Consider the following 23,400-nt stretch of genomic DNA (forward strand, 5'->3'; position numbering starts at 1 on the left):
TCCTAGGAATGAATCAAATGATACACCATTGGAAAGATATTGTCGAGGTGCATCTTTTTCATTCTTATTATTTTCTCTAATTCGTTACGATTTAAGAGCAGTTTTAAATTTAGTAAATCGCGGAATTGTGTTTTTTCGATTTTTTTAGCAATTTTTGGTACTGTTTTCGCTCCAGTTTTTGAACCGTTTGTCGAAACGGGGCGTATGATACGCCGTTGGAAAGCTACGGACGAGACGCAACTTTCATATGTTGAAATGATTTTGAGATTCCTTACGGTTTTTAGTTAATTTTGAAAATTATGCGGCTGACGACGAGAGGCAGCGGCTGTTTTTCGCGAAATTTTTACAAGCCGCTGATCGGAATGTTTCGAATTATAAGCCATTGCAAAGATATCGACGAGGCGCAACTTTTTCATGTAGAACACGCTCTCTAATTCCGTACGGTTTAAGAGCAATTTTGAATTTACCGAAATGCGGATACTCTGTTTTTCGCGACACCAAAATCGACGAGTGAACCACATCGGACAGAAAACCGCACTGCTTAAGACTGAAAACCGCACTGCATCAGACCGACAAGTGCACTGCATCGTTTCTTTTGTCGGATGAAAATTTTCTCAGACAAAAAAGTGGACCGCACTTCACAGCAGACGTAAGTAAACCGCAACACTATTGAGAAGTGAACCGCATTACTATCAAGAATGAGCTGCCATATCATTTTTCTTTTATGGAGCGAACCACCAAACCATATATAATGTGCTGCATCATTAGTCAACATTTTTTTGCTTTTTTTCTCAACACTATCGAGAAGTGCTTATCCCGGGAACCCATGGCATCTAATATTCCCAACTTTTTTAATGCACTTTGTTTCGTCCCACAAACGAAACAAAGCGCATTAAAGAAAGAAGTGAACTTCTCGTGGGTATTTCTTTTTCTCTTTTTTCATGAAGTGAACCACAAAGCGACCACATCATATTTTCTTGAAATATATAGCATGAAAAACCACGTCCGACAACAAATTGAATTGCATTGTCCACAAAGTGTAGAACACCCTCTCTAAACAATTTTCTTTCATACACAAACAAACTGCGTCTCTTCAGCCCAGGTGAAGTCCTACAGAGTTCGAATTCCAGGCTCCAACACATATCAAAAGTGTACTGCATTTTTATTTCTTATTTTCAGCCATAATTCTTTTATTATGTATACATTTTATTTTCCAAATATGAACCTCAACAAGCTCCCATCTGAATTGCGAGCGCCAGGATAGTGGACCGCATCAACGAGGATGAAGTGCACTCAACTGCTCGGGGAGGTTTGGCACAAAGCAAATTGCACGTTGCGTGCCAATGAACCACCCAGCGCCCGCTCATGGACCTCGTCATGCATATGCAATATGAATATATCCCTGAATATTTTAGAAAACAACCATCAAAACGACCTGGCTAGTGGGCGCACGGGCGCTCGTTGACGCCCTCCAACGCATCGTCGTATATGGCATGTACTTATACGTGCCGCTGGAAAAGGAAATTATTAGCATTCACATGCAGGGACATGCGTCTGACACACGACGTGGAAATCAATAATTAATGCGTTCACACTAGGCAACGGCCGTAGGTACATGCTAATCCATTTTTGCATTAAATGTCGTTTCACAAAATTGAAAAAGTTATAACTTTTGAATGGATCCTCGGAATTGCAATCCGTTTTCACGGTTAGGTTTCTTACGACGAGATCTTCAAAACTAGATCACATATGGATATGTTTCCATGAATATATTTTTAGAGCAACTTTGAAACTAGATGAGGCAACTTGAGTGTTAAATAGAAGCAAGTTGTCTTGCACAATGTGTACTAGTGAATTTACCTAGCAAGTACTTCGTAGATAATTTAGAAACTTTGGTAGACAACTTTTCATCATATATAAGCAACTGAGCATCGTCGGTGGAAGATTTGGCAGAGGAAAAAAAACAAGCAACTACCCTAGCAAAACCAAGCAATTGTGGTAGCAAAACCAAGCAACTCCCCTAGCATCTATTTTAGGCAGAGGAAAAATGTATGAGCAACTTGAATAGCCTTTTATGGACAAATATTCGATCTACTCTTCCCTCTCATCCACCTTCTTGTATGTTGTAGCAGAAGGCCAAAGCAACTCAATTACAAAGAAACGCAAAAAGTGAGAAATTGTTCTAGCAGAAACAAGCAGAGGTCCCTAGCATTACTATTTAGATTGTCTATTTTACGCAGAAAAAACATATGAGCAAGTTGAATAACCTTTGTGGACAACTATCCTACCCCCTCCCCCATGTAACTTCTTATCTGTTCTAGCGAAAATCCAAACAACTCAACATACAAGGACACAAAATGCAAAACTGTTCTAGCAAAAAAAAACAAGGAACTTCCCTAGCAAAAAGAAGCAATTGTCCTAGCAAAACCAAGCAACTCCCCTAGCATCTACTTTAGGCAGACAAAAATGTATGAGCAACTTGAATAGCCAAATATTCGATCTACTCCCCCCCCCCCCCCCTCTCGTCCACCTTCTCGTATGTTGTAGCAGAAGACCAAAGCAACTCAATTACAAAGAAAGGCAAAAAGTGAGAAATTGTTCTAGCAGAAACAAGCAGATGTCCCTAGCATTACTGCTTAGATTGTCTATTTTACGCAGAAAAAACAAATGAGCAAGTTGAGTTGTTTTGTTCATCTAGCATCAGAGTTGCTCATGTTTAACACTAAAATTGCTTCATCTAGCATCAAAGTTGCTTTTGAAAAAAATATCAAAACATATTCATATGGGATCTAGTTTTGAAGAGCTCGTCACGAGAAACCCAGCGGTGAAAACGGTTCTGCGTTCTGACACTCGGTTCAAAAGTTGTAGCTTTTTCAAAAAATGAAACAGAATAAATAGATGACGTCAGCACATGCATGCGCATAGGTATTCTTTACACTACCCACTAGATAACGCGTTGTTCCGGACAGCGACCTACTTTTTGTCGTCTAGCGCGTGCGCTCGCAGCGTCCAAATAGCGCAGCTGCGCGTTTAAGTATTTAGAAAATTTTAAAACCCAATTGGGTCACTAATCTTTTCATCTGACGGATCTTTTCTAATTGAATCATTCGCAAAAAAAAAAAAACTGAATCACGCACGCAGCCCATCCGAGCTAGGTCCAACTGAACCGCGCCCGCACATGGCAGCTCTGGTCCAGAGTCGCCGAGAGAACTGCACGGCCACGACGCGCGGACTGCACGGCGGTACTGCTGGACACGCGTGGCATGCCCAAGTGGAGTGCAGGACGTGCGACAAGCGAGTCCCCGACGAAGACTTCGGCGCACTGCCGTCTGTGGGCTTGGCGACGGAGCGCAGGGACTGCATCAGAACCGTACACATGTCGGCTAGGATCTCTTCGGCCACGAAGCATTTCCAACGTGAAAAGGGCGTTGTCCTCAATGCAGTCCGTGGACTAGCCACTGGAACTAGCCTCCTGAAAAGAGAACAAAAGAGTGCGAGGGAATGGCGAGATGTGGCAAACGGCAATCTACACTGCAACACCCATGGCCAATAGCAAACAAAAATGGAACCAAAAAAACTGCAGTACGCCAAAGCAAAATAGAGAGCTCCATGCAATTCGCCGGGGAGCTGCACATGCACATCCACATAGTGGGGAAACTGCACACGCACACGGACAAGAGCTGCACAAGCACGCGCACGGGAGCTGCATGCCGCGAGTCGCTGCGGTTAGCTCCATCGACCTGGTGGAGGACGCCGCGAACTCCAGTGAGGGAGGCCGACTGAGCTGGCCGGCGGCGGCGACAGCCATCACACGCGCCCCCAGCTGCGGGGCGAGGCGCTCGCCGGATGCCTTGTCAGACTGCGATGCCCAGAGCAGAACACCGCCCAGTTTTGGGCTACACTGTCGTTCTCCTTGTGCACTTCGCGGCGGCCACGGTTGTGCTTCGTGGATTGCAGGCACACACGCTACGCACGGCACGGGCGCTCTGCGTGAAATGCACAAGGAGGCCTCCGAAGGACTTCTCAGTGAGCGGCTGAACTGCACTGCATCGAAAACAACTCATCATTTTCTTTCTGAAAACAGTAGAATATGCTTCTGAACAACACCAAACCTGTAGGGGATTCGCACGGCGAACTGCACGGCGTCGCCGTTCGCACTGCTTGTCGTGTGTGGGCTGGTACCTCAGGGGAATATGATGAAGGCGGGTCGGTGAAGAGCGGGGTGAAGTGCACAGAAGGCGCGAGGGAGAGCCGCCATCGATGTTTGCCTGCTCCTTCGGTGGCACTGCACATCGTGTGCATCGGTGGACTGAGACAAACGCTTTGCGAGCTGCACAAACATCAGTAGGAGAGCTGCACGCAATGAGCCAATGAGCTGCACTGGGTCATCCTGAGCCCGTCGCCGGTCGTGCTCTCCGTGGGCGGAAAGAGGCCATGTTGTCGGCTGCTAGGAGCTCAGCGCCTCCCCTTTTGTGCATATCCGGATTCGGCCACACCAGCACCTCCGGCGATGGCTCTCCTGCTGGTGCCCGACGTTGCTCTTAGACCAAATCATGGCGGCAGGGCTCGCTGGTCAAACCGAGCAGTCATGGTGGCAGAGGAAAGGTGGGACAGATTTGCCTGGAAGTGAGGAAAAGCCACCGGGGGGAAGCGCAAGGGGGACGGCGGCGCTCAGTTCCGTCGCAGGGGAGCGGGGTTGCTGTTGGAGGTGAGGCCGCGGATTGGAGAGCCCAGCCGCGGGACTGACGCAGGGCGGTGAGGCAAGGCAGGGCTGCGGCGGATCTGGAGGTTGGAAGGGTGGATCCAGCCGCAGCGACCAGCAGGAGGTCGGAGGAGGACGGGGGCCGAGCCATGGCGGGGTACGGATCTGGCGACGAGGCCAGGGTCGGGAGGCGGTCGAGCGCACGGTGATGCTGGCCATTACCGGCGGCGGCACGCCCCCCTTGGATGTGGGTGGGGGCTGGTTGTTCGACGCTCGGAGGCTTGGATACGGCGACCCGCGGTGGAGGTAGTCGGGTGAGTGAGGGAGGTGCGGGAGAGGGAGGGAGATGGGAGAACATATCCTGTACTCCTGATCATAGAGTACTCCGGCTGCACCGAGTGCTGCCGAACTGTTAGATTGAAAATCTAGGTACAGGATGGAATGCTGAGGACTAATCTTGTCAAATTTGCAGAAAGCATCCCATATATGTATAGGATGACCGACATAGTATGCACTATCTTCAGAAGCTGTGCCACCCTAATTTTGGAATAGAATAAACAGAGACATCATGTACTTCTGTAGCTTATTGTCTCACGTTGCTGCATTCATCCAACACGTATAAATACGACAACAACTCTATGATACAGAGTGAATCATGAATTTTCCAAGATGAAAAACATACATATATTTTTTACATAATGAAGGTAAAGCTAATTCTAAGAAAATAAAGAATTAGTAAGTCCATGAATCAAGATTTGGATTCATAAATGCTGTACCAAATATGCAAAGACCAGAACATCGGGTGTATTAACCACCTTTCTCAACTTAGAAGGCAACACATCAACAACCATCTCAACATTTCATAGCTCATAGTACGAAGGTTTGAATGCTTTGTGAACGACAATCATGACAAAACACATTAATCTACATGCACACAGCTACAGTTGCAGTCCAACCGTTACAAAGCAATGTATAGAAGATTAGTAGATACACATATATTGCGCCAACAAATTCAGCATGGTGTACTTGAACTAGGTCCATATATCACATTAATGAACACATCTTTCATCCATTATTTAACGCAAAGTAAAAGTGTCCGCTCCTATGGGTGGGCTGTGCTGGAAAATAATAAACAAGTAAAAGTCAAAGGTTTGCAAACATACTCAACATGTTTTAATCTATGAGGAGCAATTACAATACAGTAAAACGGAGCTAGCTACAGCCATCCACAGCGATTTGACGTTGTCAACCGTGGGATCTCACGTATGAACGCATCAGATTAATTGATCGTCCCGCCGCACGCACCATGGTCGTTTTAACCAGTTTCCCCGCGCATCGTCGTTGGCCCAACGTGCCCGGGCCACTGCTCCGGAGGATGAGCTGGGTGCTCTCTGATCAATTGGGCTAATAGGTAGTTAGCTAGGCCTTAATTCTAGCCCACTGTACGGCTCACCTCCCATACGTTTTTCTCAAAAAAAAAACCTCCCATACGTACCTCCCTATGTAAAAAAGGTCACCTCCACAGCAATCCCCTCCAGCCGCACGCACTCCGCCTTCACGAGCGGTCGTACAACAGAAGTACTATGCCATCACGTGATTAGGAAAACCAAAAAAAATCTTCAAGTTCTCTTTAGAAAATGAAGCAGCAGTAGCATTTGAGAAGATAAACGATGATATGTAAAATACAACTTCATGGCATCCACACATAAAACACAAGCCAAGTCTTGCACGGTAATATGCAACCCTCAGTGCGAATATTTTTCTTATGCTAACTTTTGTTGTACATATATAATGATTTCATCTGCTTGATGGAAGAAACTAATTTACAATGTTCCAAACAACGGACAATATGATGCTACTGTCAAGATGAGTAAGGTGCCTATTCAATATCATTTCTTCTTTCCCTAAAAAAGATTAAATTTATTTTGTTTGGAATATGTAATGTTAAATTAAGCTCTTGACATGTGCCCGATTTCATACACTTGCGTGGCAACCAATGCACATTTTAAGTTCAATATTATGCCCAGTACCGTAGTGGGAAGCAAATCTATATGTGCAGTTTCACTTAGAATTATACTTGAGTTTAAATGTAAATCCAGTATTCTAGGTCATTGGTGTACTTGACGCTACAACTGCATAATTTTCACTCACCGTCGATCTTTTAAATGTTTTCCTTAATCTGTCTTCTATTTTACGGGTTTGCGAAAGATTTGTAAAATCTCATGTGAAATTTCTTGTTCAAAGATATTTGATGATTATTTGATCTGGCCCCTTCTATATATGCGTGTACCCAAATTTTGGTATTCAAATATACTGTAGTTTATGCTAAAAATTGAGGCGCTCAATTCAAATCTGAATTAAAAATTATACTTCTATTTCTTTCATAAATGGTCATATTATCACTAAGATGGGCGGGTGCGGCAACGCGCACCTTGATGTTCTAGTATATATATATACCCCTGTCATGTTCGCCTCGTTGAGTAGAACAATATGCTGATGTTGAACCTTCTTGGACGCTACTTGCTCTGCAAACAAAAAGAAAATCACATTATGAAAACATGTCCGCCTCGTTAGGTAGAACAATATGTTGTAACAATCTTCATCATGTATGTCGAATCTCGTTTGGACCTAGCAATGTTGTTTGAGCTTAAGTCAAGTGACACACACAGATGAACATGAGTAATATAACAAAGAAATACCATGGAAAAATTGTTAGCATCATCTTCTAGTCCCATCGTTGTAGTTGACCCGACACTTGGAGCAATACTAGTCATTGACTCCATCATTCCCTGCTCGACGCAGCAGTGCACCTAGTTAGCATGTCAATGAGGTCCAAAAAGTAAGCCACATGCTAAAGTAGTGAAGAAAGAAAATGTCTAATGCAACATTTAGATGTACTAAAGAAAAAGAGAGTTATGAAAATAATGCTAATAAAGAACATTCTTGAGTACAACGACATATATTTCCTCGCACGAGTTCTTTGCCCACTTTCATGGAACCAACTGAAGGAAATATGCCCTAGAGGCAATAATAAAGTATTATATATTTCCTTATATCATGATAAATGTTTATTATTCATGCTAGAATTGTATTAACCGGAAACATAATACATGTGTGAATACATAGACAAACAGAGTGTCACTAGTATGCCTCTACTTGACTAGCTCGTTAATCAAAGATGGTTATGTTTCCTAGCCATAGACATGAGTTGTCATTTGATTAACGGGATCACCTCATTAGGAGAATGACGTGATTGACTTGACCCATTCCGTTAGCTTAGCACCCGATCGTTTAGTATGTTGCTATTGCTTTCTTCATGACTTATACATGTTCCTATGACTATGAGATTATGCAACTCCCGTTTACCGGAGGAACACTTTGTGTGCTACCAAACGTCACAACGTAAATGGGTGATTATAAAGGTGCTCTACAGGTGTCTCCAAAGGTACTTGTTGGGTTGGCGTATTTCGAGATTAGGATTTGTCACTCCGATTGTCGGAGAGGTATCTCTGGGCCCACTCGGTAATGCACATCACTATAAGCCTTGCAAGCATTGTGACTAATGAGTTAGTTGCGGGATGATGTATTACGGAACGAGTAAAGAGACTTGCCAGTAACGAGATTGAACTAGGTATCGAGATACCGACGATCGAATCTCGGGCAAGTAACATACCGATGACAAAGGGAACAACGTATGTTGTTATGCGGTCTGACCGATAAAGATCTTCGTAGAATATGTGGGAGCCAATATGGGCATCCAGGTCCCGCTATTGGTTATTGACCGGAGAGGTGTCTCGGTCATGTCTACATAGTTCTCGAACCCGTAGGGTCCGCACGCTTAACGTTACGATGACAGTTTTATTGAGTTTTGATGTACCGAAGGAGTTCGGAGTCCCGGATGAGATCGGGGACATGACGAGGAGTCTCGAAATGGCCGAGACGTAAAGATCGATATATTGGACGACTATATTCGGACTTCGGAAAGGTTTCCGAGTGATTCGGGTATTTTTCGGAGTACCGGAGAGTTACGGGAATACGTATTGGGCCTTATTGGGCCATACGGGAAAGAAGGAAAAGGGCCTCAAGGGTGACCGCACCCCTCCCCTTGGTCTGGTCCGAATTGGACTAGGGAAGGGGGGCGCCCCCTTCCTTCCTTCTCTTTTTTCCCTTCCTCTTTTCCTATTCCATATGGGAGGTGGAATCCTACTAGGACTAGGGAGTCCTAGTAGGACTCCACACTTGGTGCGCCCCCTCCTAGGGCCGGCCTCCTCCTCCCTTGCTCCTTTATATACGGGGGCAGGGGGGCACCCCAGAGACACAACAATTGATCCTTGAGATCTCTTAGCCGTGTGCGGTGCCCCCCTCCACCATATTACACCTCGATAATACCGTTGCGGAGCTTAAGCGAAGCCCTGCGTCGGTGGAACATCATCATCGTCACCACGCCGTCGTGCTGACGAAACTCTCCCTCAACACTCGGCTGGATCGGAGTTCGAGGGACGTCATCGAGCTGAACGTGTGTAGAACTCGGAGGTGCCGTGCGTTCGGTACTTGATCGGTCGGATCGTGAAGACGTACGACTACATCAACCGCGTTGTGATAACGCTTCCGCTGTCGGTCTACGAGGGTACGTGGACAACACTCTCCCCTCTCGTTGCTATGCATCACCATGATCTTGCGTGTGCGTAGGAATTTTTTTGAAATTACTACGTTCCCCAACAGTGGCATCCGAGCCAGGTTTTATGCGTTGATGCTATGCACGAGTAGAACACAAGTGAGTTGTGGGCGATATAAGTCATACTGCTTACCAGCATGTCATACTTTGGTTCAGCGGTATTGTGAGATGAAGCGGCCCGGACCGACATTACGCGTACGCTTACGCGAGACTGGTTTCACCGTTGCGAGCACTCGTTGCTTAAAGGTGACTGGCGGGTGTCTGTCTCTCTCACTTTAGTTGAACCGAGTGTGGCTACGCCCGGTCCTTGCGAAGGTTAAAACAACACCAACTTGACAAACTATCGTTGTGGTTTTGATGCGTAGGTAAGAACGGTTCTTGCTAAGCCCGTAGCAGCCACGTAAAACATGCAACAACAAAGTAGAGGACGTCTAACTTGTTTTTGCAGGGCATGTTGTGATGTGATATGGTCAAGACATGATGTGATATAATGTGTTGTATGAGATGATCATGTTTTGTAACCGAGTTATCGGCAACTGGCAGGAGCCATATGGTTGTCGCTTTATTGTATGAGATGCAATCGCCATGTAATAGTTTTACTTTATCACTAAGCGGTAGCGATAGTCGTAAAAGCAATAAGTTGGCAAGACGACAACGATACTACGATGGAGATCAAGGTGTCGAGCCGGTGACGATGGTGATCATGACGGTGCTTCGGAGATGGAGATCACGAGCACGGTGCTTCGGAGATGGAGATCACAAGCACAAGATGATGATGGCCATATCATATCACTTATATTGATTGCATGTGATGTTAATCCTTTATGCATCTTATCTTGCTTTGATTGACGGTAGCATTATAAGATGATCTCTCACTAAAATTTCAAGATAAAAGTGTTCTCCCTGAGTATGCACCGTTGCAAAAGTTCTTCGTGCTGAGACACCACGTGTTAATCGGGTGTGATAGGCTCTACGTTCAAATACAACGGGTGCAAAACAGTTGCACACGCGGAATACTCAGGTTAAACTTGACGAGCCTAGCATATACAGATATGGCCTCGGAACACAGAGACCGAAAGGTCGAGCGTGAATCATATAGTAGATATGATCAACATAGTGATGTTCACCATTGAAACTACTCCATCTCACGTGTTAATCGGACATGGTTTAGTTGCTTTGGATCACGTAATCACTTAGATGATTAGAGGGATGTCTATCTAAGTGGGAGTTCTTAAGTAATATGATTAATTGAACTTAAATTTATCATGAACTTAGTCCTGATAGTATTTTGCAAATTATGTTGTAGATCAATAGCTCGCGTTGTTGCTTCCCTGTGTTTATTTTTGATATGTTCCTAGAGAAAAATTATGTTGAAAGATGTTAGTAGCAAAGATGCGGATTGGATCCGTGATCTGAGGATTATCCTCATTGCTGCACAGAAAAATTATGTCCTTGATGCACCGCTAGGTGACAGACCTATTGCAGGAGCAGATGCAGACGTTATGAACGTTTGGCTAGCTCAATATGATGACTACTTGATAGTTTAGTGCACCATGCTTAACGGCTTAGAATCGGGACTTCAAAGACGTTTTGAACGTCATGGACCATATGAGATGGTCCAGGAGTTGAAGTTAATATTTCAAGCAAATACCCGAGTTGAGAGATATGAAATCTCCAACAAGTTCTATAGCAAAAAGATGGAGGAGAATCGCTCAACTAGTGAGCATGTGCTCAGATTGTCTGGGTACTACAATCGCTTGAATCAAGTGGGAGTTTATCTTCCAGATAAAATAGTGATTGACAGAATTCTCTAGTCACCATCACCAAGTTAGTAGAACTTCGTGATGAACTATGGTATGCAAGGGATGACGAAAGTAATTCCCGAGCTCTTCGTGATGCTGAAATCGACGAAGGTAGAAATCAAGAAAAACATCAAGTGTTGATGGTTGACGAGACCACTTCAAGTGTTGATGGTTGATGAGACCACTAGTTTCAAGAAAAGGGCAAAGGGAAGAAGGGGAACTTCAAGAAGAACGGCAAGCAAGTTGCTGCTCAATTGAAGAAGCCTAAGTCTGGTCCTAAGCCTGAGACTAAGTGCTTCTACTGCAAAGGGACTGGTCACTGGAAGCGGAACTACCCCAACTATTTGGTGGATAAGAAGGATGGCAAAGTGAACAAAGGTATATTGGATATACAAGTCATTGATGTGTACTTTACTAGTGTTTATAGCAACCCCTCGGTATTTGATACTGGTTAAGTTGCTAAGAGTAGTAACTCGAAACGGGAGTTGCAGAATAAACAGAGACTAGTAAAAGGCGAGGTGACGATGTATGTTGGAAGTAGTTCCAAGATTGATATGATCATCATCGCACACTCCCTATACTTTCGGGATTAGTGTTGAAACTAAATAAGTGTTATTTGGTGTTTGCGTTGAGCATAAATATGATTTGATCATGTTTATTGCAATACGGTTATTCATTTAAGTTAGAGAACAATTGTTGTTCTGTTTACATGAATAAAAAAACCTTCTATGGTCATACACACCAACGAAAATGGTTTGTTGGATCTCGATCGTAGTGATACACATATTCATAATAATGAAGCCAAAAGATGCAAAGTTAATAATGATAGTGCAACTTATTTGTGGCACTGCCGTTTAGGTCATATTGGTGTAAAGCGCATGAAGAAACTCCATACTGATGGGATTTTGGAATCACTTGATTATGAATCACTTGATGCTTGCGAACCGTGCCTCATGGGCAAGATGACTAAAACGCCGTTCTCCGGAACTATGGAGAGAGCAACAGATTTGTTGGAAATCATACATACAGATGTGTGTGGTCCGATGAATATTGAGGCTCGTGGCGGATATCGTTATTTTCTCACCTTCACAGATGATTTGAGCAGATATGGGTATATCTACTTAATGAAACATAAGTCTGAAACATTTGAAAAGTTCAAAGAATTTCAGAGTGAAGTTGAAAATCATCGTAACAAGAAAATAAAATTCCTACGATCTGATCGTGGAGGAGAATATTTGAGTTACGAGTTTGGACTACATTTGAAACAATGCGGAATAGTTTCGCAACTCACGCCACCCGGAACACCACGGCATAATGGTGTGTCCGAACGTCATAACCGATACTATATTGGATATAGTGCAATCTATGATCTCTCTTACCAATTTACCACTATCGTTTTTGGGGTTATGCATTAGAGACAGCTGCATTCACGTTAAATAGGGCACCATCAAAATCCGTTGAGACGACGCCTTATGAACTGTGGTCTGGCAAGAAACCAAAGTTGTCGTTTCTTAAAGTTTGGGGTTGCGATGCTTATGTGAAAAAGTTTCATCCTGATAAGCTCAAACCCAAATCGGAGAAATGTGTCTTCATAGGATACCCAAAGGAGACATTTGGGTACACCTTCTATCACAGATCCGAAGGCAAGACATTCGTTGCTTAGTATGGATCCTTTCTAGAGAAGGAGTTTCTCTCGAAAGAAGTGAGTGGGAGGAAAGTAAAACTTGATGAGGTAAATGTACCTGCTCCCTTATTGGAAAGTAGTTCATCACAGAAATCTGTTCCTGTGACTTCTACACCAATTAGTGAGGAAGTTAATGATGATGATCATGTAACTTCAGATCAAGTTACTACCAAACCTCGTAGGTAAACCAGAGTAAGATCCGCACCAGAGTGGTATGGTAATCCTGTTCTGGAGATTATGTTACTAGACCATGACGAACCTACGAACTATGAAGAAGCGATGGTGAGCCCAGATTCCACAAAATGGCTTGAGGCCATGAAATCTGAGATGAGATCCATGTATGAGAACAAAGTGTGGACTTTGGTTGACTTGCCCGATGATCGGCAAGCAATTGAGAATAAATGGATCTTCAAGAGGAAGACAGATGTTGATAGTAGTGTCACTATCTACAAAGCTAGAATTGTCGCAAAAAGGTTTTCGACAAGTTCAAGATGTTGACTACGATGAGAGTTTCTCACTCGTATCTATGCTTAAGTCTGTCTGAATCATGTTAGCAATTGCCGCATTTTATGAAATATGGAAAATGGATAAACAAAACTACATTCCTTAATGGATTTATTAAAGAAGAGTTGTATATGATGCAACCAGAAGGTTTTGTCAATCCTAAAGGTGCTAACAAAATATGCAAGCTCCAGCGATCCATCTATGGACTGGTGCAAGCATCTCGGAGTTGGAATATACACTTTGATAAGTTGATCAAAGAATATAGTGTTATACAGACTTGCGGTGAAGCCTGTATTTACAAGAAAGTGAGTGGGAGCACTACAACATTTCTGATAAGTATATGTGAATGACATATTGTTGATCGGAAATAATGTAGAATTATTCTGCAAAGCATAAAGGAGTGTTTGAAAGAAGTTTTTCAAAGATAGACCTCGGTGAAGCTGCTTACATATTGAGCATCAAGATCTATAGAGATAGATCAAAACGCTTGATAAGTTTTTTCAATGAGTACATACCTTAACAAGATTTTGAAGTAGTTCAAAATAGAACAGTCAAAGAAAGAGTTCTTGCCTGTGTTACAAGGTGTGAAATTGAGTAAGACTCAAAGCCCGACCACGGCAGAAGATAGAAAGAGAATGAAAGTCATTCCCTATGCCTTGGCCATAGGTTCTATAAAGTATGCCATGCTGTGTACCAGATCTATTGTATACCCTACACTGATTTTGGCAAGGGAGTACAATAGTGATCTAGGAGTAGATCACTGGACAGCGGTCAAAATTATCCTTAGTGGAATAAGGATATGTTTCTCGATTATGGAAGTGACAAAAGGTTCGTCGTAAAGGGTTACGTCGATGCAAGTTTTGACACTAAATCTAGATGACTCTAAGTCTCGGTCTAGATACATATTGAAAGTGGGAGCAATTAGCTAGAGTAGCTCCGTGCAGAGCATTGTAGACATAGAAATTTGCAAAATACTTACGGATCTGGATGTGACAGACCCGTTGACTAAAATTATCTCACAATCAAAACATGATCACACCTTAGTACTCTTTGGGTGTTAATCACATAGCGATGTGAACTAGATTATTGACTCTAGTAAACCCTTTGAGTGTTGGTCACATAGAGATGTGAACTATGGGTGTTAATCACATGGTGATGTGAATTATTGATGTTAAATCACATGGCGATGTGAACTAGATTATTGACTCTAGTGCAAGTGGGAGACTGAAGGAAATATGCCCTAGAGGCAATAATAAAGTATTATATATTTCCTTATATCATGATAAATGTTTATTATTCATGCTAGAATTGTATTAACCGGAAACATAATACATGTGTGAATACATAGACAAACAGAGTGTCACTAGTATGCCTCTACTTGACTAGCTCGTTAATCAAAGATGGTTATGTTTCCTAGCCATAGACATGAGTTGTCATTTGATTAACGGGATCACCTCATTAGGAGAATGACGTGATTGACTTGACCCATTCCGTTAGCTTAGCACCCGATCGTTTAGTATGTTGCTATTGCTTTCTTCATGACTTATACATGTTCTATGACTATGAGATTATGCAACTCCCGTTTACCGGAGGAACACTTTGTGTGCTACCAAACGTCACAACGTAAATGGGTGATTATAAAGGTGCTCTACAGGTGTCTCCAAAGGTACTTGTTGGGTTGGCGTATTTCGAGATTAGGATTTGTCACTCCGATTGTCGGAGAGGTATCTCTGGGCCCACTCGGTAATGCACATCACTATAAGCCTTGCAAGCATTGTGACTAATGAGTTAGTTGTGGGATGATGTATTACGGAACGAGTAAAGAGACTTGCCAGTAACGAGATTGAACTAGGTATCGAGATACCGACGATCGAATCTCGGGCAAGTAACATACCGATGACAAAGGGAACAACGTATGTTGTTATGCGGTCTGACCGATAAAGATCTTCGTAGAATATGTGGGAGCCAATATGGGCATCCAGGTCCCGCTATTGGTTATTGACCGGAGAGGTGTCTCGGTCATGTCTACATAGTTCTCGAACCCGTAGGGTCCGCACGCTTAACGTTACGATGACAGTTTTATTGAGTTTTGATGTACCGAAGGAGTTCGGAGTCCCGGATGAGATTGGGGACATGACGAGGAGTCTCGAAATGGCCGAGACGTAAAGATCGATATATTGGACGACTATATTCGGACTTCGGAAAGGTTTCAAGTGATTCGGGTATTTTTCGGAGTACCGGAGAGTTACGGGAATACGTATTGGGCCTTATTGGGCCATACGGGAAAGAAGGAAAAGGGCCTCAAGGGTGACCGCACCCCTCCCCTTGGTCTGGTCCGAATTGGACTAGGGAAGGGGGGTGGCCCCTTCCTTCCTTTTGTTTTTCCCTTCCTCTTTTCCTATTCCATATGGAAGGTGGAATCCTACTAGGACTAGGGAGTCCTAGTAGGACTCCACACTTGGTGCGCCCCCTCCTAGGGCTGGCCTCCTCCTCCCTTGCTCCTTTATATACGAGGGCAGGGGGGCACCCCAGAGACACAACAATTGATCCTTGAGATCTCTTAGCCGTGTGCGGTGCCCCCCTCCACCACATTACACCTCGATAATACCGTTGCGGAGCTTAAGCGAAGCCCTGCGTCGGTGGAACATCATCATCGTCACCACGCCGTCATGCTGACGAAACTCTCCTTCAACACTCGGTTGGATCGGAGTTCGAGGGACGTCATCGAGCTGAACGTGTGTAGAACTCGGAGGTGCCGTGTGTTCGGTACTTGATCGGTCGGATCGTGAAGACGTACGACTACATCAACCGCGTTGTGATAACGCTTCCGCTGTCGGTCTACGAGGGTACGTGGACAACACTCTCCACTCTCGTTGCTATGCATCACCATGATCTTGCGTGTGCGTAGGAATTTTTTTGAAATTACTACGTTCCCAACACCAATGACAGTACACCCACCAATCCATCTCATGGGCTGCTTAATTTGCTGCTCCTAGTTAATTAAGTGAAGATTCATTGCTTACATGCCGGTTACTAACTCCATCCGTGGTCCGAGAGAGAGAGGGAGAAAGAGAGAGAGTAGCAAAGGATGAAATGAAATTAACTGTCGTATGATTGCTTGCATCCACTTATTTCACCCATACATAGGATTAGGATGAACCTGCAGAAAATGAAAGGCATCTGAACCAAAACTTGCATAAATATGGACGTTCTGCTGCATCTAGCTTGTCTTTTATTATTGTTTCCTTACCTTCTAATGAAAACTGTCTTGCTTATCCATACCTGCCATTTTTCTCTCTTGGTTATGTCGGCATGATTGATTCTACAATATAACCAACGATTCAATCACATCCAGATGATCTGACTAGATGTGCATCGATTTGCTACTATTAACCTCCATTAATTTGTACAAGTTCTAGGTGCTTCATCCACATCACACACAAAACTAAATGCTCTAAGTTGCTGACATTTTACTTTGAACTCAGTTTAAAATTACTTCAAACTCATCTCAGGCCATAAGTTGCAGACATTTTTCTATTTGTAATTACTCGAATATGTTATATGCAGTCTAAGCAAAATACAGCAAGTTATTTCAGTGGTTATTGCCTGCGCCCTGATACAGAGAGAGATCACCACATTTTACTCAAATAAGATTAGCTACATCTAACACAACCAGAATAAAGGGGTGATGGATTAGAACCAAAATACACAAATAAAAACACAGGTATGTAACTTCCAAAAGGATACCTGAAGGTTGGAGTTCTCTTCTCCGGCGTCGGCGGATGGCGGATCTAGCCGCCGTCGGATGGCGGAGGTAGGTACCGGGTGTGGTGACGGGGTGGCGCGGAGGAGGAGAATGGAGGTGCGGGGATGGGGCGGCCTCTCCGTTGTACGCCGGACCACGGCGAGGTCGCAGCGCAGCAGCCGGTGAGGTCGCAGCTCAGCACACGGCAAGGTCAACCGCCGGAGCCCTGTATCCCTATCTGTTCCTGTTCTCTGTTCCGGTTCGCTCAAACTTGGGGCAGCACACCTATTCTGTACTTAGCTGAGGTGATTTCTGCAAAAACTGGAGGGTGGGGCGTTCGGCTTCCATCCCCTCCCTTCATTCTGTACCCAACGTTCGGGATGTGCACAGTGCAGCCGGAGCACGGATTCCTTTGGAGCACAGGATATTTTCCTAGGAAGATGGGGAGAAGAAGGTGGGAGGAGGTGGGTGGGCACGAGCAGAAGGTGGGAGGGGTGGGGGGTTGTTTTTCATGTCGGGTGGCTGTGGGCAGGTGTTATCAGAATAAGCCCGCTGGACTATTGTGTTACCAGCCCCTAATAGATCGCGATCCAAAATTCTCGAATCGAGCCCACCAACCCCAAACTGGTACCGACCCAAAAAGAAACAAGAGTAAAAGGGCACGATCCACCTCCCGATCCCATCCCGCACGACCCACTAGCACGCCCCGTCCCATGCCCCCCGCCGCCGGATCCGGCTCCTCTACCGTGCCCAACGGCACGGTACTCTGCCGTGCCCAACGGCACGGTACTCTGCCGTGCCTTCTTCCTACCCAGGGGTACGCACTGGTATGGGCCAGAATATCCCCTAAAAAAAGAAGATATGGGCCAGAATCCAACCAGCCTAGCAAACCTGATACATCACACACCGCTCAAAAGAAAAACCTAATGCATCACACCCCTGCATATTAACTAATTAACTATTACTTTTTTGAAAAAAGTAATGAAGTATTATTATTTTCCCCAAAAATATTATTATCTTAAAAACACCAATTTTGTATCTCAGTCATATATTATGCGGAGCGAATTTTGTATTTTACATATTTCCTTTTCCTAATTTTTATTACTTATTATTGTTTTATCATTTGGATCGGTCCTTTTATTTTTATTTTTTGTGCCTTTTTGTTTCTCCTTGTGGTGCTCCTTGCTCGCGGAGCGGCCTACCAAAAAATAGACTGCTACTTGTTGTTTGGACTAAATTTATCGGATAATTCTATTTGATAACCTCAGATAATTTGCAAAAAGCCCGGATGATCCACATCCGTCGGATATTATCGATACCATATCCGCTACCATATCCGTCGAAAATCCGGTTGACCAAAATCCATATCCGGGGGATTCATGCAGCCGCAGTTACATGTCCATGGATCACATGTAATTACAGGTGCACGTCAGTTGGGCGGGCGTAAATGTGTTCATGTGTCTCGCATAGGTGCTCATAAGGGCAATGACGGGCATGCATCTGGTGTGCAACTGTAGTGTCACATGGTCGACGAGTATGCAACTCCAATTACACAATTGGCACGCAAAAAGACAAAAAAACATACTAATCAAACTGATTAAACAATAACAAATCAAAAAAAGAGAAAGAAAAATATAAAATATTAAAAATCGCTCCGCGTAGAATACGACTGAGATTTAGCAAAACCATTTTTCTAATACAAGTTCATTTTCATTTAAGAATGTTGCTCATGTGTATTGCTAATTAAATTTTAACTTTTTATTCCCAATAATAAGTAGGTAATTACTCTAGTTAAACTGTACGTAGATGAACTATGAACGGCTGGGCTGGTTAGTTCTAATTTCTGACCCGTACGCTGGGTAAGAAGGCACGGCAGAGTACCGTGCCCAGCGGCACGGTAGAGGATCCTCGTCCCCCGCCGCCGTGCGCCGCCGCTCCCTGCCCCGTCGCCATGCGCCGCCGCCCCAAGCCCCGTCGCCACGCGCCGCCGCCCCTGCCCCACCCCGCCGCCACGCGCCACCGCCCCTGCCTCGCCCCGCCGCCACGCGCCCCCGCCCCGCACCCATCTTCTCCAAGCTCCGGTCGCCGTCGCGCCCCCATCTCTCCCTGCTCCACACCACCACGCCATCTCCTCCTGGTGGGGCTCCGTCATCGGAGCGTCCTATCCGTTCGGCGCCACCACCCCAGGCCGTTCGACTCCTTCACCGCAGGCCGTTCGACTCCTTCACCGCAGGCCGTTCATCGCTGCAGCATCCTCGATTCCGACGGGGGTTAGGCGCAACGATGATGGCGACTCGCTCCTGAACGCGACGGCGACGTTGACCGGAAGTGGGGATTCGTGAGCTGATAGCGACGGCGACAAGCTCTTCCTCCTCTAGCGGCCTCCTCTGCTCCACCAAGGAGACCGTCAGCATGCGTTGCCGCACTCGTGGGCTGGATCCGATCCTAGAGTTTAGTTCATCTACACGCCTGATCTGCAGTTCAGGTAGTCAGCTAGCTGACGAGCCATGTTAATTTCAGAAGTGGGCATGTTTTCTTTCAAAATAGTCAGTTCAAGTAGTCAGCTAGCTGAAGATTGCTGTCCCCATTCCACCATTGTTCATCCTCTGTGTTCTTTCCCTGCACCGATGTGGTGAGTACGGTCTTTTGTTATCCCACACTTGCTATTTGTTACAGATAATATTATGCATTTATTGTGCTACTTGCTACGTACACACGTATTTTTTTTAGCAAACCTCTCTAATGCATTGATCTCTCTCTCCACGATTATGGATACAGCTGGTTGATTTTCTATAGCAAAATATTTCCTGTGATAATGGATACAGATAATTTAATTTATGCAAAACACTAAGTACATGGAACAAAAATGTGGACGGTCGGAATAGGAGGAAACAGGAAGTTTGCAGAAACAGTACACTCTTAGGAAAAAACTGATTATACAAATTAAAAAAAAAACGGTCAGGAAGTTCATAGGGTGTGCTTTGTGGAAATCCAGTACATGACATGCTTATTTTTTTCAGGCCTTGATGATACGCTGTACCCGGTGAAGAACATCATGTCAGGGTTCAGACTGATGGAGAGTGAGAGGTACGATTTGGGTGCATTCAGAGCAAGAACAACAACGGCAGGATAGTTTTCAGAGAAGATAGGTACGTGATGGAGGCGTACAGTAAAACAGCAGCGGCAGGATAGTTTTCAGATAAGATAGGTACTTGATGGAGGCGTACAATAAATAGCAGCGGTAGGATAGTTTTCAGAGAATAGACCAACAAAAAAGTCCGTCCATGGCGTGCTTTAGAGCGACTACTCCAAAAAAGAGCCACCAGAATGTGTTGCCCTCAGTCCTCTCTCGACAAATCGAGCAGTGCAGGTTCTCCGGTGCGCTAAGTATTGCCGGCGGCGATGCCTGCATGGCTCATTTGAGAGATGCTGCTTTTGTGTATGCATATTTATCTATTTAGTTTTGTGTTCTTTTGTTTGCCCCAATTGATCCTTGTGTTAATGTTTGTATATGTTGTGCACTTCTGATCCCATGGTGAAGTGAAAAAAGACAAGCGAGCTAAGTACTACTCCCTCCGTCCAATAATATAAGAGCGTTTAAAACGCTCTTATATTATGGGACGGAGGGGGTAGTTCGGAAAGTTTGCAAGTTCGAACGCATAAACCTAAAAGTTCATTGAATTTTTTGGTTTGCCTGTTCCGTGATAAAGTCTTGCTAAAGAAATATCTCTTGTGCACTTATTTATTCGCCTGAATATATGGTTTGATTCTTAGGTGCGAGATGGCGGCTGCTGACGTCTGCACCTTGGGCTCCCGTATGCGTCCCATACCCCAGCAGGTGCACACGTCCCTGCCCACTGTTCCTCTGTGTTGTTCTTTTGACCTTGAACTATATAGGATACAACTTTTATTTGATTTTCAGTTCACCTTTTGCGTTCTTTTCAGTTCATAAACTTTAGTGTATTGATGAAATCCTGAAATATCATATGTGCACTCTACGTATTTGTTTTTATGCCTACGAACAATTCTGCACTTGTGCTGTTATGCATCAGTTTTGGTCACCAAAAAATGGAGGTTTAGATATGACAAAATGGATTAGAGCACCATGCCCTCACCCAGAAGTTTGAAAAAATCATTGCTTTCAGTTCTAGTAAAATGTTTTTGTTTAAAACTGGACTGCTGATTCTTTCTGTAATGGGCTTTATATATTATCTTTCCTATGTCTTACTGTAGGAAAATATGGTGGCCTTCAGCAAGTAATCTTTCTCTAACGGGCATCCTATGCCTGCGCCACCGAGAGCCTGATCCTACTTGCTGCGTGCTCACGGCGACCACAAGCATCGTAAGAAAAAGGCTCGTTGAGCTGCACTTGTTTGTTCTGTCGCTCTTCCCCTGCTCCTCAAGCGCCACTGCTGTCTCGTGCTGACCTCGATGCGCCGACCGTCGTCCAGGCTGCTGCTGGTTGGTGCTGCATAAACAAATAGAGTTAAAGAACATAGATGAGAGGAATTCAGTTCAGGAAGATTAAAGGGTAATGTTTAGAGATGAGGCTGAGGGATCTGGTTCAACTCCCATCACCCTTGTTTGGTTTTATATGAACCTGTATCTATATTTATGTTTCCGGTTAGAGATGAGGCTGAGGGATCCCTCAACCTCTACACATCTTCACGAAAAAAGTTGGAACTTGCATCTATATTTATGTTTCCAGTTACCTTCGGTTAATTGTACTGAACTTGGCTAATTGTAGCTTACTAGTACTAAACTTTTGTGCCTGTGCTACCTTTTGTAAAGTTCATCTTGTCTAGTATATATTACTGCTGTCGTTGATTGCAGATTTTGTTTTTGGGAATTCCACTGTTGATCCCAAGCTCCACGGGCATTTCATGCATTTGCTGGTCTGTGTGTGCAATTATTCTATTATGGAGATGTCAGTTCATTACAGCGCTGCTCCGGCTTTTTTCTCCTACAACAAGACTTGCGTATGGCTACAGGTTCATATCAAGGAAGTTTAGAAAAATTGCAGCGCCTTTCAGTTCATTGCATGAAAAAAGCAAAGTTCATCTTGTCTAGTAGAGGTTGCTGCTGGTGTCCGTTCATTGTCGATTTCGTTTTGGGAAATTTGCAAAACTTACTGCTGAGAACGGATGCAGTTTGATCTTGTGCAAGTTGGAAATTCCCTGATGCTGAGTGTGCCAGTACAACCCTAACGCCACACAGGAAACAGTGTGTGTACATTTTTGGATTTAATTTTGGAAGGTTCACACATCCATATTAGAGAGATTCATCGGACATAATTTTGTAAGTTCAGAAAAAGCAATTGCTCAGTACATCACAGCAGCTCTTCGATGCAAAAAGGATAGCTCTTCTCAAGTCAGCAGCTAACCGAACTGGTTAAGTTTTCAGAAATTCATTCTAGTGTGAAACGTTGGTGAGATTCTGATTAAGACTTTTGTCCATTCCAGCAACTTTAGGGTAGCTCAGTCAAATATGCCAGCTGTGCTGTAAACAGCTTCAGTTGAGAAATCAGCAAGGTCTAATGCATACTGTCTTCTATAACTCATTTCACTTCACGGTTTCCTCACGTGTTTGTTGTTTCCTAATTATCCTAATTCCTAAATGTTCTACTCAACTTCAGCGCCATGCTCAGTCCAACCCCGTGGCTTCAGGGTGGCCGAGTTCGTCGCAACCATCAGTTTGGAGACCTGTGTCACTGCCCGTGTTGCTACCATGGCCACCTGCATCACTGCGTGCTCCGTCAACAGCCTCCTGCACAAGGAAAAGCAACAGAAGTAGAGGCTTCTGAGATGCTCTGTTCTAGCGAGGTGGCTGATTATGTTTGTCAGTTTGTAATACTTTGGCCGCAGTTTACTTATGTATCTTTTTCTGGATGGAGCACGACCAGAGCTTATGTCGGTACGAACTTTGATTGTGATGGTCCTATAAACTCTATAATTACTTACCTTTTATACAATTCACTTGGATTGTTTCCCTATTACCAACTGTGGTACAAAAATGCACTGTGTTTATTTTAGTTCATCAGTTTGTAATACTTTAAAGAGAGGATGTAAAAGTGAACCATTCAGTTTTGTATTATAAAAAGTGTTAATGTGAGAAACTTCAAAAACATCTTGTTTAATAAGTTCTGCTTGTTCTGTGTATAGTATTTATTGAGCTAAAAAAAGGTATGGTTCATACATTCTGGTCGATCTTGTTGTAATCCTCCTTGTTTTTGTGAGTTTCCTGATGCAAGTTTTGTGGTTAGTCCAGATGGGAGAAGGTGATCCATCC

At 44.2% G+C, this 23,400-nt stretch overlaps 3 protein-coding genes across 8 annotated transcripts; 1 reads left to right on the top strand and 2 right to left on the bottom strand.

Moving 5' to 3' along the window:
• Window positions 1-2,899: 2,899 nt before the first annotated feature.
• Window positions 2,900-5,107, bottom strand: LOC123168970 (uncharacterized). Its single transcript, XM_044586830.1, has 2 exons — window positions 4,113-5,107; window positions 2,900-4,044 (listed from the first exon to the last, which is right to left on the bottom strand). The coding sequence occupies exons 1-2, from the start codon at window positions 4,300-4,302 to the stop codon at window positions 3,527-3,529; spliced, it is 708 nt and encodes a 235-aa protein (XP_044442765.1). The 5' UTR covers window positions 4,303-5,107; the 3' UTR covers window positions 2,900-3,526.
• Window positions 5,108-7,158: 2,051 nt separating this feature from the next.
• Window positions 7,159-18,012, bottom strand: LOC123171163 (uncharacterized). The gene is made up of 4 exons (XM_044588785.1): window positions 18,004-18,012; window positions 17,115-17,363; window positions 7,402-7,512; window positions 7,159-7,227 (listed from the first exon to the last, which is right to left on the bottom strand). The coding sequence occupies exons 1-4, from the start codon at window positions 18,010-18,012 to the stop codon at window positions 7,219-7,221; spliced, it is 378 nt and encodes a 125-aa protein (XP_044444720.1). The 3' UTR covers window positions 7,159-7,218.
• Window positions 18,013-19,049: 1,037 nt separating this feature from the next.
• On the top strand, window positions 19,050-23,024 carry LOC123168791 (uncharacterized). 6 transcript variants are annotated; one of them, XR_006484513.1, is made up of 5 exons: window positions 19,052-19,597; window positions 20,133-20,261; window positions 20,887-20,950; window positions 21,346-22,643; window positions 22,748-23,020. XR_006484513.1 is itself a non-coding variant. In XM_044586657.1 (4 exons), the coding sequence occupies exons 1-4, from the start codon at window positions 19,525-19,527 to the stop codon at window positions 21,370-21,372; spliced, it is 231 nt and encodes a 76-aa protein (XP_044442592.1). In that variant the 5' UTR covers window positions 19,052-19,524; the 3' UTR covers window positions 21,373-21,961. The 6 variants fall into 6 exon arrangements, 2 of the variants coding, with proteins under 2 accessions (XP_044442592.1, XP_044442591.1); XR_006484515.1 differs by having other exon boundaries at window positions 19,050-20,551; window positions 22,748-23,024; XR_006484512.1 differs by having other exon boundaries at window positions 19,051-20,261; window positions 22,748-23,022.
• The last annotated feature ends 376 nt before the right edge of the window (window positions 23,025-23,400 follow it).

Source organism: Triticum aestivum, chromosome 7D (genome assembly GCF_018294505.1).
Source record: "Triticum aestivum cultivar Chinese Spring chromosome 7D, IWGSC CS RefSeq v2.1, whole genome shotgun sequence".
NCBI lineage: Eukaryota > Viridiplantae > Streptophyta > Magnoliopsida > Poales > Poaceae > Triticum > Triticum aestivum.

Bases quoted from the DNA above. Each gene is read 5' to 3' on its own strand.
- LOC123168970 (XM_044586830.1), bottom strand. From the start codon at position 4,302: ATGCACACGATGTGCAGTGCCACCGAAGGAGCAGGCAAACATCGATGG. The intron at 4,045-4,112 runs GTTTGGTGTTGT...TTTTCGATGCAG, and splicing joins GCCGTGCGAATCCCCTACAG to TGCAGTTCAGCCGCTCACTG.
- LOC123171163 (XM_044588785.1), bottom strand. The intron at 7,513-17,114 runs GTATCCTTTTGG...CATGCTAACTAG, and splicing joins AAGAGAACTCCAACCTTCAG to GTGCACTGCTGCGTCGAGCA.
- LOC123168791 (XM_044586656.1), top strand. From the start codon at position 19,525: ATGCGTTGCCGCACTCGTGGGCTGGATCCGATCCTAGAGTTTAGTTCA. The intron at 19,598-20,132 runs GTAGTCAGCTAG...TATTTTTTTCAG, and splicing joins ACGCCTGATCTGCAGTTCAG to GCCTTGATGATACGCTGTAC. The intron at 20,200-20,886 runs GTACGATTTGGG...TTTGATTCTTAG, and splicing joins AGACTGATGGAGAGTGAGAG to GTGCGAGATGGCGGCTGCTG.